The sequence below is a fragment of the Pelecanus crispus genome, chromosome 3 (assembly GCF_030463565.1).
Source record: "Pelecanus crispus isolate bPelCri1 chromosome 3, bPelCri1.pri, whole genome shotgun sequence".
NCBI classification, from domain to species: Eukaryota; Metazoa; Chordata; class Aves; order Pelecaniformes; family Pelecanidae; genus Pelecanus; species Pelecanus crispus.
Window position 1 is genome coordinate 99,296,434 of NC_134645.1, and position 14,404 is coordinate 99,310,837.

The 14,404-nt window shown below is 39.8% G+C and overlaps 1 protein-coding gene across 1 annotated transcript in view; it reads right to left on the reverse strand.

Moving 5' to 3' along the window:
* COL19A1 (collagen type XIX alpha 1 chain) overlaps window positions 1–12,769 on the reverse strand; it is a 204,938-nt gene extending 192,169 nt beyond the window's left edge. Inside the window, exons 1-3 of the mRNA XM_075708001.1 lie at window positions 12,676–12,769; window positions 3,449–3,517; window positions 2,855–2,954 (exon numbers count right to left, since the gene is read on the reverse strand). Of these exons, the coding sequence (XP_075564116.1) occupies window positions 2,855–2,954; window positions 3,449–3,517; window positions 12,676–12,769 (263 nt within the window). The remainder of the gene's footprint in view (window positions 1–2,854; window positions 2,955–3,448; window positions 3,518–12,675) is intronic.
* Window positions 12,770–14,404: the final 1,635 nt, after the last annotated feature.

Sequence of the window (14,404 nt, forward strand, 5' to 3'; positions counted from 1 at the left end):
CACTAAAATATTTTCTGAGGCAGAATGATCCTAAAAACCTCTGTGCGTCTAATATCGCAAGGGGTCTGGAACCACGCAATCTGACATAATGTAGGAGAAGGAGGTTTAAATAAAAATAATAATGATGAGATATGGCACATGGATAACTGAGATAAAGTAAATTATAAGGTTATGATGACAGATATCCGAGTTCCTGCCTATCCTTCATTGTAACCCTACCATGTCAAAACCTGACTTGGTGCTCCTGACTGCCCTCTGCCCTTATTTTTAAAAGCCAACTCAGAAGTTCAGAGGAGTATCAAAAATACTTTAAACAAATAATTTTTAAAAAATCTTGTCTGAAGTGTTATCTGAACAACACAAAGCTATTATATATTCAACATACTGAATTAAAAAAAAAAATTCCATTCTTAATTATGACATACATTTCTCTGAAGAAAGGTTAAAAAAGCACGAGCAAGACTATTGCCATGAAGAACTAGGAATTAATGGAAATTCTGCAATGCTTGAATGTTGTTGAAAATACTTTTAACCCTTTTTTGTTCATGAAGATACATCTAGGAGGTACTATTTACTTCCACAGCAGGCTGACTGAAAAGCTTATCTGCCATTTTATTAATAAACATCTCAGCTAAAGTTTTCATCCGTTAGATATGCATATTTTTAGGGGAAACTGGAAAGATTTTCTCTTTCGTTTTTCTTTAATGAGGATACCCAGAAGATAACAGGGAGGGAGAGGAACGTGAGAAGCAAGAGACCATTAAAGCCAAACCACCTGCATTGCAGGTTTACCCTTTACTGAAATTCTTTACTCCCTCCCCAAGTTACACTGAAAAGGAAGAAAAACTAGCCATTTTTGTCTCAAAGAGTCATCCTCCCTCCAAAAGATAAAATATAGAAAAAAAAGTTAGATTTCTCTCCCACTCCATAAAGTAAAAAAAAAAAAAAAAAAATTTGTGTCTTTCTCGAGTATTTTTCCTTGCAACCGTTAAGAAAAGCCACAGCTATCAGCCACGATGTGAATTTCCCATTTTCACTGCGCCTTCACTAATAAACTGTTTTTAAAAGAAGAAAATAAAACAGACATTAGTATTCAGGCCTACTAATAAAAGCTAGGAAAAAAATTTTTCAACCTCAACGTCACCTGTCAGACCCCTTCCAAAACCACTGAATTCTTAGAAATCAATCCTTTTGAATCATGAATTTTCCCTCAGATTAATATGAATTTTAAATAATTCACCTTTTTCCAATTTCTAGCTCCTCTCACTCCATTTTTGCCATTGATTTTCTTACAGTTTCAAAATAAAGTAAGTCAGCTTGCAATATGCATTTCACTGCACACAAAGTAATATTTAGGTTCTCATTCCTAAAGAAAAATTGCTCCACATTTTTTTAATTGCCTTGATTTTCTACTCTTCTACAGTCTCACATTTCCCTCAAATTCCCATCCACTGAAAAAAATCTGTAAAATTCTAAAAAACGAATAATGGATTTAAAACCAAAAATTTCTTACTGACAAACTTTCAAAATATTTTTAGTAAAGGCATGTATGGGTGGTACCCAACTTTACCTGTTCCTCTTCTAAAGACAATCTTGATAATATTGGGAAGGCCCTAATAAAAATAGAGCACTCTGTGTCAAGTAATTTTATCTAGTCATTTTTCCTTCAACAGTTAGTGTCCGAAGTATTTTAAAAAAGACGGCAATTACTTTGTTTAACTTTGCAGAATTACACAAGCATAAAAATTTAGCATTTACAGTATCCAATACCTCAGAAAAACTTAGAGTCTATCTAGTAATCCAGAATATTTAGGTCCTCTATCTTTAATCATTCTCCTGTCCCAAAGATCACTTTGTTTTGTGTCTGGCTGCCTCCGATTCCTCTCTTCTCCCTCTCCCCGGCCTCACACTACCCACAGCCCCTCTTTGCTCTGCCCAGGATCCAAGCGAAGGGGAAGTCCGGGTGTATTTTTTCCTAGGCAAGCTGGAGCCAGACCTCTTGCAACAGAGAATACCCAACCTGAAGACAGGGGAATACAGTTGCTTCCCACGTCATCACAGGAACACGCTGTACAGAAACCACAGTCCCATGACTCGGAGCACATCTCAAGCAAGAAGCTCCGAGATGATCCTCTCTCTCTCCACTGAGCATGGGGAACTTGAAACTACATTCCTAACTGCTTCTTACCATTTCCTTGTCCCCGTGCAAACTTAAATCCATCCAATCCCATTGTGCCTTACTCTCTTTCACCTTCCTTTTGATTTTTCATGCAGTCTCTGCCTTTCAACCCACACTGTGTTGGAATAGGGATGCTGCCTAGTTTCACCTCTACATTGAGTACCCTCCATTCTGTTGCTGCTCAAAAGCAAGATGCCAATTCCACTGGGGGGGAAAAAAAAAAAAAAAAAAAAAAAATCACAAAAATAACACATTTAAGGAAATGGTGACTCTCTCTTTTTAATCCTGCCAGCAGTAATGAGCGAGAGGACAGCCAACTTCACTGAGGGAAGATTAGTGTAACGCTCCTTATTGTACCATGAAAGTTCTTTGTTTCCTTTGTTTTATAAATGTTTATGTATAAACAGTAGGGTTTTCAGTATCAGAATCATGATTTGAGAAAAAGATATTCACAATTAACTTTCTACCTAGATACTCCCAGATTCCAGAAAAAGAACCACACCTGATTCAAAATGCTTCCCAAAGAAAAAACTGTTACACATGAAAATGCCTGAAAACATATTTGTCTTTCTGTGGCATCCTTTGGATACACTGCTCAGTGTTTCAGTTCATTAGTAGCATTTAGCCTGAGCTCTGTCTTTTAAAGACTTAGGATGAAAGTAGTATCTTACTTACTTTGTGTCTCTGACGAGAGGTGCACTTCCCAGTTTAAAACAGTTTTTTTCCCCTCCACAAGATGTTTGCCTCAAAGAAAAGCTTTCTGCCAGATCAAACCCTGTGAAATATGATACAATGATTTAGTTTATTTAATGGAATTTAAAAAACAGAGGTAAATACTGAGTTTTAGCATGCTTGGCAACTTTCTAGAGTACAGACTGACAAGCTTCTTTGAAAACCAGTACTTAAGTCAGAGAAACTTTCAATGTTCATTTTATTGACAGAGAAACTATCGGTGCAAAATTCACTTAGTAGATGACTTTGCAGCCTGAGAAATACATTCATTATTTCCGTTTATCATCTGAACTGATAATAACAAAGGATGTTTGGGAAAAACAACGGAAATGACCGTGACTGCCAAACTTGAACCAATACTTTCCAAGAACACATTCTGATTTTAACCCCACCTTCCTAAAAACAACAGCAGCTTTTGGAGCATGGGGGTGGCATTCTGTACTGTCCTTTCAGTTTTAAAGATGGCTTCAGCTGGACTATGATTACATCCACTACTAGTTGATTAATTTAGATATCCATATTAATGTAGTCATTTACCTGAAACACCGTCTCTGTTGATTTGTTTGAGATGATGGACAACTGTTTTCATTAAAGGACACACAGCGCCTTCAAGAGAATACAGTTTAGTATCTATCATAAAATTCTATCAAACAAAAATTAACCAGAACTATCATGACAGTAACAAGAATGTTTCTTTTTGTTTCTTTAGGATATGAAAACCGGCAATAAATCAAATTACAAAATCTAAATAAGACCAATGATATTTCAGATCTCATACTACACTTCTAATAGTATAAGCAGATGCAAATTTTATCACATTTTGATTCAGCTGTTTATGATTAAAGCTCACACGAACAATATAACCAGAAGAAAAACACTAAATTCTTATGAAGCTCTTTCCATCTACAATGCTCTACAAAGCAATAACATCTGTTCTAAGGTTTTTTTAATATTTCTGGCTATATTATTAGAAAATCTCTTTTTTCCCCCATTAATGGACATGAAACAATAACGCATAAATGCTTGATTACCATGACAATAATCTATTGTTATTTCAGTGAACAATAATTTCAAAATGTGGATTAACAAGGCTATAATCATATCATATAATAAACAATGTAAGCAATACTTATATTTTGAAAAAAATGGTTGAAAATTAAGCAGCTTTACAGGGGATTAAGTCTGAACCAAAGTAGGTAAACAAGCAAAATGTTCTCAAAACTGGAACATGGTAAGTTCTAAGGTTAAAATCTAACTGAACACTTAGATCAAACACTGTATTATTAATATGCAGTCTCTTACTTGCATAAAATCCTTTCTTCTCTTTTTTTTTATATACACAGGAATACACACTTTTAAAAAGCAAATACAGAGAAATGTCACTTTTGTGCATGGGTCTGAAATAGGGCTCGCTCTTTAACAAACTTTGCAAACAGCCCTGCTAAACCCTAATAAAACTATCAAACGGAAGATGCCAAGCAGGATTTGGCCCATGCGCTTATTGAGCACAGAGCTCCACATTGAGCTGACGCAACTAAAAAGATGGCCAAGGTATATCTGCAGCTGCTGAACAGTGAAGGCTGAGGGGCTTTCTGAAGCATCAGTTCAATGAAAAAAGTAAGGAGGAATGTCCTACCATTAACCTGGAAATCATCTATATTTAAGACTTTCCAAGAGCATCCAGACTGAAACTTGGCATTCAAAATAGCTATATTTGTAATCTTAAAGCATGTGAAATTTGTCATTCATTCTGTAGTAATGTAGAAAGCATATTATCCTTCAAAAGTCTTAAATTCTACTAAATGTGTTACGGTATTTCATCTGGATTAAGAATGGCTAATTGGAAATAACCGGTAAAAGGGAAACTAAATTATATAATACAGATATAAAGACACCTCCTGACAACGTGATTAATGAAAGCTATGTCAATTGTTCCACGGCCTTTACGTCTAAATTGCAATCTACAATTACAAGTAACATTGGTCATAAATTAATTTATTTCTAAGGCTCTAAGAGAATGTATTCTTTCCTTCCTTCATATATATACATAAATATGTCTATATACATGCATTTATCTATACAGATAGATAGATATAAAGTTTCATGACAAATGAGATGAAACATATGAATTAAAAACACTGTAAATTCCCTTTGCCCAGAAAAAGAAGCAGAACAGTAGAGAATATTCATGTTGAAATCTCTGAAACTGAAATGAAATCTTTCATCATTCTTGGTTTGCAGGGAATTTTATGTAGTGTGAAAAGCATTCAGTGGAATTACATACTAACAGCAATTTCAATACACCATTTGATATATACACGCACTATGGGACAGAAACAGGCTCACCTTAGATACCCTTTAATCTACAAACCTCAGCTTTCAATCACTTATAAAGATTATTAAACTATAGACTTTTATCTATAGCCACTCTAAAACAATGAATGTGGTTATGACAGATTTACACAAGCATAACTATAAGAAATATGTTGGCATAAAGGAAGCCTGTTATGGCTGAAGCTGCAATAGCATGTCACATGTATATTGACAAATGTTTTTCTTAAATCTACATGTTTCTAACCAAGTTTTTTTTAATATATATAAAATTATATATTATATAAATTATTATATTTATTATATATAAATATATAAAGACTACAGGGCAGAGTCCCTTTCTGGTTAAATTACTTCATAGTACTTACAATAAGAGCAGCCAGATATTACTTATTGCTGATTTTACCTTGCATTGCTGTAGTAAGCTCTACAGAACCTGGGATACAACTGTCCCTTTTTTTTCCAGCATTAACTTACATGAGGGCTGAGTGGTGAAAGACTAAGGAGTTTTAGCTTACTCCCCCCTGCCACTTTCTTCCAAGTCCAAATAAAGACTCAAGCCTTAATTTCTGTGTTATCCAGATGATAGCAATGACTCCTCACATGCCACAGACTGAACTGTGGACCTATATTTATCAGTGGCATTATAGCCACAGCACAGACAGGCCATTTAAGTGTTACTTATCTGGTTGTATTCCATATCCCCCGAAGAACTGAAAGGGTTACTAAGAATCTTCCTCTGTCTCATGCTGCTGATGCACTCCTTTAAGTCCAATGTTATTCTTTTTACCAGACAGCTAAGGCAAAGCTCTAAAATATTAAAACCAAAACCTCTCCATACCAAGACTGACAACTTTCATTTCTATAGATTGATGAAAATTCTTTCCACAGTTACAGTTTGTACAGTCAGAAAGTTAGCCTCTTCCAAGATTTTTAGTACTGCTGGCAGATCTTTAAATTTTCTTTAGCTTAAGATAAAACAGACAGTTTACCCATGCATCTTGTGGGTAGCTGAATTAGAAGACCTACATGAAGACATTCAGGAAAGAAAAAGAACAAGACAAACCCTTACCACTAATCCAGGCATGGAAACCATGCACCTACCTGCCCTGTTAGAATACATTACTATAAAACTAATGAAACAGTAAAAAGAATGAGCTTACTTTTATACACTAGATTGCTCTGCACGTGATAAAACTGGGCCTATATGGATTGAAGTCAGCAATTCATATTAAAATGGTTATGCCAAAGCTCAAGTTAACATACCTATAAATTAATGAGATCACCCATCAATAGGAGAAGTTACAAACCTTAATCTTTAGAAACCAGTGAGCTCTACATAGGAGCTTATTATTATAAAATCAACCTAATAATTTCAAAAATATGTATTTATGCAGATCAAGCAGATACATCACAGATCACTGATCTCTCCAGTAAGATGCTAGTAAGATTCTTTTGTTTGTTTTCTAATAGCATTATGCAAAAAAAAAAAAAAAAAAAAAAAAAAGGCATTGCATCTAGATGTATCTGCTGCAACATGCAATGGCATGTTCTGAATTCCTGGAACGACCAGGGCACCTGCTGAAGCACACTGCAGCTTCCATCTAGGCCCCATGCCCAGTTTTCCTTTCCGTGCAAACAAGGACAGAGGGGACTGTGGTGCATGCTTCAGTCTCACTCTTACAGACATCTCTTGTGTGCACTTCCTGACTGGGAACTGTAGCTTCCAATAGGCACTCTTGGCTCCCCCAGATCAAGTGTAACCTGTAATGGCTAGATTCACTTTACAAGTACCTATCTGCTACTTTATAATGAACCTTCATATTCAGGTGAAGTTTTTAGCTGCCATCTAACACCACTGACATGCAAATTGCAAGGGCACTGAAGTTTCCATCAGTAAGCATGACCAGCCAAATGAACATGGCCAAACAGCAAAACTCCACCTAACATATACCCACATCCCATGCTGGACTCAAGCTCCAGGCAGAAATCCATATTAGCTAGAATATTCTCATGCTCTTGTTGGATCAGGCTTCATAAATATACAGACATAGGGAACCTCTTCAGAGCGTGCAACATACCTGCAAGTGTCAGCAATGACATCCATCAAGTCCACCACAAAGGTATTTGTACTGAAGATAAGCAGACACAGCTGACCTGCTTTCAAATAGGGTCAAGAAGTCAGATTTCCTACATACATGTAGCCTCATGTATAGAGGTACCAGAAAATCAGATGTGATTTTTTTGTTTTCCTTTTTACTCTGTAAGCCACATCATATTACATTATAATATAGGTGTTAAGACAAGGGTGGAAAGAGGAACGAAGGAGACTGAATCTACAACTTTGTTGATAGAGGAAAGATGTCAACTCCAAGTCTGGTGACTATTTAGATGGTTATGGAAATAACGTAACAGCTTTGGCAGGCAGTATTAAGAACTCCATACCAACAGAGTTCAAGTATTAGGATGCTCATACTAGGCCCTGGAGAACTGGATTCTCCCATAAGGAAGAGTAGGTAGTGAAAAACAGGACTTCACATTATTTAAGACAGCCATCATGGCTTCACCAAGGGCAAGTCCTGCCTGACCATCCTAGTAGCTTTCTATGAAGAAGTGACTGCATCAGTGGACAAGAGAAGAGCTATGGATGTCATCTATCTGGATTTCTGTAAGGCCTTTGACACAGTAACCCACAATATACTTCACTCTAAATTGGAGAGATGTGGATTTGATGGGTGGACTGTTTAGTGGGTGAGGAATTGGTTGGATGATCGCACCCAGAGGGTAGTGGTCAACGGCTCAACATCAAGATGGAGATCGGTGACAAGTGGGTGACAAGTGGTGTCCCTCAGGGGTCCATATTGGGACCGAACTGTTTAAGATCTTCATCAATGACACAGACAGTGGGATTGAGTGCCTACCCTCAGCAAGTTTGCAGACAACACCAAGCTGACTGGTGCAGTTGACACAACTGAGGGATGGGATGTCATCCAGAGGGACCTGGACAAGCTCAAGAAGTGGGCCCATGTGAACCTCATGAGGTTCAACAAGGCCAAGTGCAAGGTCCTGCACCTGGAACTGGGCAACCCCCCGTATCAATACAGGCTGGGGGATGAAGGTATTGAGAGCAATGCTGCAGAAAAGGACTTGGGGGTACTAGTGGACAAAAAACTGGACATAAGCCAACAATGTGCACTCACAGCCCAGAAGGCCAACCGTATCCTGGGCTGCATCAAAAGGAAAGTGGCCAGCAGGTCAAGGGAGGTGATTCTGCCCCTCTACTCTGCTCTGGTGAGACCCCACCTGGAGTCCAGCTCTGGAGTCTTCAGCACAGGAAAGACATGGGCTTGTTGGAGTGGGTCCAGAGGAGGGCCACAAAAATGGTCAGAGGGATGGAACACATGTCCTATGAAGAAAGTCTGAGAGAGTTGGGGCTGTTCAGCCTGGAGAAGAGAAGGCTCTGGGAAGACCTTATTGCAGCCTTTCAGTACTGAAAGGGGGCCTATAAGAAAGATGAGGACAGACTATTTAGCAGGCCCTGTTGCAATAGGACAAGGAGTAATGGTTTTCAACTAAAAGAGGGCAGATTTAGACTAGATATAAAGAAGAAATTTTTTACAATGAGGGTGCTGAAACACTGCAACAGGTTGCCCAGAGAGGTGGTAAATGCCCATCCCTGGAAATATTCAAGGTCAGGTTGGACAGGGCTCTGTGCCGTTTAACCTGATCTAGTTAAACACGTTCCGGCTCATTGCAGGGCGGTTGGACTAGACAACCTTTGGAGGTTCCTTCCAACCCAAACCCTTCTATGATTCTATGGTATCCCAGGTGAATATGTTGGCTGTAGGAGTTGATGCTTTTTTTCTTTCTCTGCCTTTCCATAAAAAAAAATTGGGCTGGTCTAGTTTACAGGCTTCACGCTGGGAGAATGTGCGTAGCTGAGAATGTTCCCCTTCGTGCTCTGGGATCTCTCTTACGTACTATTTACTAGCTGAAGTGGCTTTCCACAGTGTGCAGGCTTTCATGAACCGCATTCTTACAGATACCTAAAGTTCGTTATTCACTGCCCAAGAAGACTTAGCATTTAACTACAAGTTAAGGAATCCAAAGGTGGCAGCGTCGCTTAAACACTGCAATGATAACAATAGTTTGTGGATCCAACCTTAAATATTGAGAATATTAAGAATATTAATACATTGTATATGAGAGTTACTGTAAAGCCATTATCTTGATTTTGAGAAGTATATAGCTGTACTAAAACATGAAAATGAAAAAGCTGAACTGATTTGCATACTTGAAACCACGCACTGTACTTGGGTTAAAGTGCCTATCTAAAATTATGATCTAGAGCCAATACTTTTCACAACACATTCCACGTCAAAAGGCAATGGAAATTCACCATGCCTGACAGTCCCAGGACTTTGTTTATACTACATTTTTCATGGGTGACTTTGAAAAGCAAGTGACTTTGAAAAGCAGTAATTGTAAAAGAAAGTTGAAAAAACAGCAACGATCTGGGAATGAGACAAAGTATTAATACTCTTAATATGAAGCATTCAGGAATGATCAAATTAGAACTTCATGTGTCACTACAGAAAGAGCTCATGTCCACGCTCCAAAACCAAATGTTCCCAACAATAAAAAAAATGCAAGTTGACAAGATGAAGAAAATATTCTTGAGGTCAGATCAAAAATGTGATTGTGGAGAACTCCTGAACCTTATCCCTGAGATTTGCTATATTCTGTCATTAGAAGTGAGTGCTTCCTTCTGCTGAATGATTTCCATATCAAAACTTCCGGACAGGCGAGAACTGAAAGAAATCCTTGATATGAATCTAATGGTTATTGGTACACGTTCAGAGCCTAAGGAGGAGTGCTCCGAGAAGATCCCACATACTCTGTCACTCTCTGACATTTTTTTCCAACACTGATATTTATTTATTACAATATTGACCCAATGAATAAGTCCCAAAGTATATTCAGAATGCCAGCTCAGAAAGCTCTCCCCTACATATGCACACAATCCTTTCCCTTGCACAAGAGATTTCCTTCCCCTAACACACTTCTTCCCCCACCTCCCCTTCAAATTAACTTTAATTTACACTTTTCCCTGCATTGTAAGGCCATTCCTTTAGACTCAGGTAGATCAGGTGACAAATTTCAGGATGTAAATGCAATAATCCAAGATCCTATCTAAATGGGCTTTGCTGGAAAAGCTTTCATACTAGCACAGTGAGAAATAAATGCTATGCATATGTTGTTGAAGGAAAAAAAACCCAGAAGGATTGCCTAGGCAGATCCTGAAGGACAAATGCTGATCCAAACAGAACTAGTACATGGGAGAGAACAAAGGTCCAAGAAAGAGCCAGTTAATGAAAGAAAAGGGGTGGGGAAGGAGGTTAGCTATTTCTCTCTTCTTGAAGTGAGCACATTTCCAATTTGTAACAGATTCATCGGCATACAAATTATCAAACTAGAACGAGACAACTTTGCAACACAGAGTACTCGGTTCAGCTGAATGGGGCAGATTAACAAAAGGCTTGCAGACACACCTGTACCCCTTACTGCCGCACCATCGCGGGGTCCTTTCTTTCTCAGCTCCTGCTTTCTGGTCTATAACTTGTATGTCTCTTTTGGACAGTAACCATCCCTTCAGTCTTTAGAATAGTCTCTTTCCTGTTACCAACTTGAGGCTTCACTCTGAGCCTATTCCCTGCTGTTGGCAGAGCTGCTCAAGCTGGCAGCAGTACACTTGTTATTTCTCACCATCTGCCTGTATCACCTCAAAGTGCAGAAGCCTCTCTCAATTGCACACCATCAGTTATTCTCAGGAGATGTTCAATCTCTCCTTCCCAGTGGTTCAATTTGACCCATATTTGATCCATTTGTGGCAATCAGGTTAAGGAAAACTGCAATTTCCCTGCTGGCTGCCTAGCCACAAACTTCTAACAGAACATAATGTGCAGTTCAGATACACCATTTATTAGCAGTTCAGTGTATCTGTCATGTCTTCTATGACTGGTCCACTTTTTACTAAGACAGGTTTTCATTAGGGAAAAAAAAAAAATATAAAAAGAAGAGAGACAATGCTTCCTGCCGTTTTGTTTTAAAATTTTTCAAGTTTCCATTTATTAATTTACATTATTAGGGAACCTTCTCCACTCACGCCCTTTTAGCACTTTTAAAACTTCCCTTCTACAATCCACCAGCTAGCAACAACAGAGAAGACAATCTATTTTGCTTCACAATCTATTTTGCTTCTTTCAGACAGCTGAAGAGAGTGATTGCACAGCTATAATGTAGGCTCACTCTCTCACAGGGGTTAAGAATAATTCATCAGTAGAGCACTTAGCCTTGCTGTCCTAAAAATATAAGGTAAAAAAGTCTTTGACTTAAATTCAGACTCTTTACAACATATTGTTCTTGCCTTAGGGCCCACATATTGCACTCACTATTTATTAAATATTACTATTTATTGTTTCCAGGAGTAGTAAAAGGATTATTATCCTAGTCATCGACTTTTTAAATTTCTTCGGCCTGAGTTTCAAATGTGTTACGGAGATTCAAAGTTGTTGTGTATGTATAGCTTCTATTATCTTTCATCAGGTTTCTAGAAAACCAGCATAACTCAAAATAGATTTCATTTTCTAAAAAAATAATTAAAAAGAACTCTTTTTATTTCTGTTTAAATAACAACAAGTATGTTCTCCTTGCATTGTAGGAAAATTCTAAGAAGTTGAGGAACGTGCTGAGGCTGAGCAGTTCTGGAAAACTGACAATTCCTTATTCTACAAGCACACGTGACATGCCTTTAAGACAGAATTTACCACACTATTAAGAGTCAATGTAGAGTTTAAGTGAGAGAGCTAGATAACATGTGGACAGTAAGAGAAAGAAGAAAACAGAGAAGTATGAGAAAATTTGCAGAAAATGGGTAACAGCTTAGAAGTTAAACAATATCACTATATTCCTTCCCCCCGTCTTCTTAGGCACGAGGTTTTGCCTAACTCTACATCTGTTAAACGTATGAGCTGGTCTGGGGATTAAGTTTAGGTGAGGTTAACATGAGCATTAGCTTGTTTAGGTCAATGCGATCACTGATCTGGTCCAATAAAGCCACATGATTTTGTTCACAAAAGTTTTGCAAGCTCTGATTTAAAATCTTATTTTGTACGGTAAGTTGAAAAAGTACAAAACAAAACTCCTAGGAACTACAACTGCTTCCAAACATGAATCTTCCAAGCACAGGAAACAGAAAGGCTGCTTTGGAACGGCTTCAAACTTAGACATTTTTAAAAAGAGGTTAAAAAAAGTCTTGTATAATTTTATCTGCTCATACTGCTTATTTTCCATGTACTGTCATTATTTGTTCAAATTTGTTCAGTACCAAGACATGCCTTTTGGTCTGTGGTGGGCAAAAAAAATGGAAGTACCTGTCTGGTCACTGACAGCCACAGAAGTAGAAACAGGAAGGAGAAGAAAGACTGCCGTACAAAGCCAAACTATGCAGGATCCAATGTACTTCATCTCCCCCTGGACACATGTGAACAATCAGCCAGAAATCTGAAACAGAAAATAATAATGTTCAGAACAATCTCTTCTTATTCTTTTCCACTCACCCCATCAGAAAACTACAAAGAATTTCTTAACTATAAAGCAAAGAGGAAGTCACTAGTCACACGCAGTGTATCATTTATCTGTTGTAAGGAGCTACAAAGAGAGACATAAATTTAGAAATAAGCGACAAATATACTCCTTTAGTTCTTTATTAAACTCAGAAGTTTAATAAAACCTTAGAAATATTAACTCAGACTTATTAGTTGTAAAGGCACTAAATTTTCATTTCATTAGTAATGACTAATTTTCTTTTATTTTCTCCCAGGTTTTCAATTTTAAATATATTAGCTAAACTGTCACAACACTGTCAGTGACTGATGAAGTAGTCTTCAAATTGAAAAAGGACAACATGCAATTGTTTCCATTTAAGCCCAGAAGAAACCGAAATATGGTATTTCTCTGCCTTTCAAAATATACAAGTGCCTAGAGCAGCCTATATTGACTTTACAGTTTAAATCTCACAAAAATACAGTCTGGCTTCAAGAGCTTATCTTTGATCCTTTAAAAACAGTACCAGCTTTTCTTCTAAGCCGACTGCAACGTACAGATACACGAGAATTTAATGGAACACCGAAAATGACAAATATTTTTTTCTGATCACATTTTCTGTAAGAAAAACAAATCACATACCTAAGACGCAATTTTTATAATTATTTTCGCAAGGCACCTTATTCACCATCAGAGCTATTCTGTCAGTCACACGCACTGACAGCAACTACACCATCATTAACTTTTCCAGCCTCCCCAACAGCAGCAAAGTGAATGCATGTTCCAATAACATTATCATTTAATTTCCTGCACCTGCTTTACAAGCAGGCATCAGTCATTCACCAGAGCTGAGGCGCCGGAGGGCTCATTTTCTGAAGGGCTCTTGCCAAGGAAATGGCCAACCCCTCCGGCCTCGGCTCGCCTCCCGCCGGCTGCTTCGGGCGGCCCCGCTCCCCGGGCGCACCGGGGCCCGCGGGGCGGCAGGGACCCGAGCCCGCTGCAGCCCGGGCTGTAACGCGGCGCTGCCGGCGGTTTCATTCCCCTCGGGCTGAGCTGGGTTTGCTGCGGGGAGGGTTTAAAACACGAGGCGGGGGAGCGGGCGGTGAGGCAAGAGGGCAGCTCGGTCGGCGGGGAGCAGCGAGGCGCCGGCCGGGGCAAGCGCCCGAGCCCCGCTGCCCCCCCGGCTCGGCTCGGCGCCGCGCCCCCGGCCCCCCGCTCCCGGGCTCCTACCCGCCCGCCGCCCCCCGCCCCGGGCTCGCCCGCCCCGTCTCTACGGAACCTGCCTGCGGCGCCGGGAGCGGCCGGCCCCCGGCGAGTCCAGCGAGGGGGGCAGGCGCCCGCCGGCGCTTCCTCCGCAGCCCCGGGGCGGAGCGGGGCCAGGAGCGCCCGCGGCGGGCGAGGGGGCCCTCTGCCGAGGGGCCGGGCCGGCGGCGGGGCAGCACCTGCGCGGGGCGAGCAGGTGAGGGGCCCGCGGGGAGACGGCGCTGCTCGCCCGGGCGCTGGGAGCCGCACGGCCGCGCTGGCGCCGGGCTGCCGGGGGCGGCCGCCTGCGGCTCC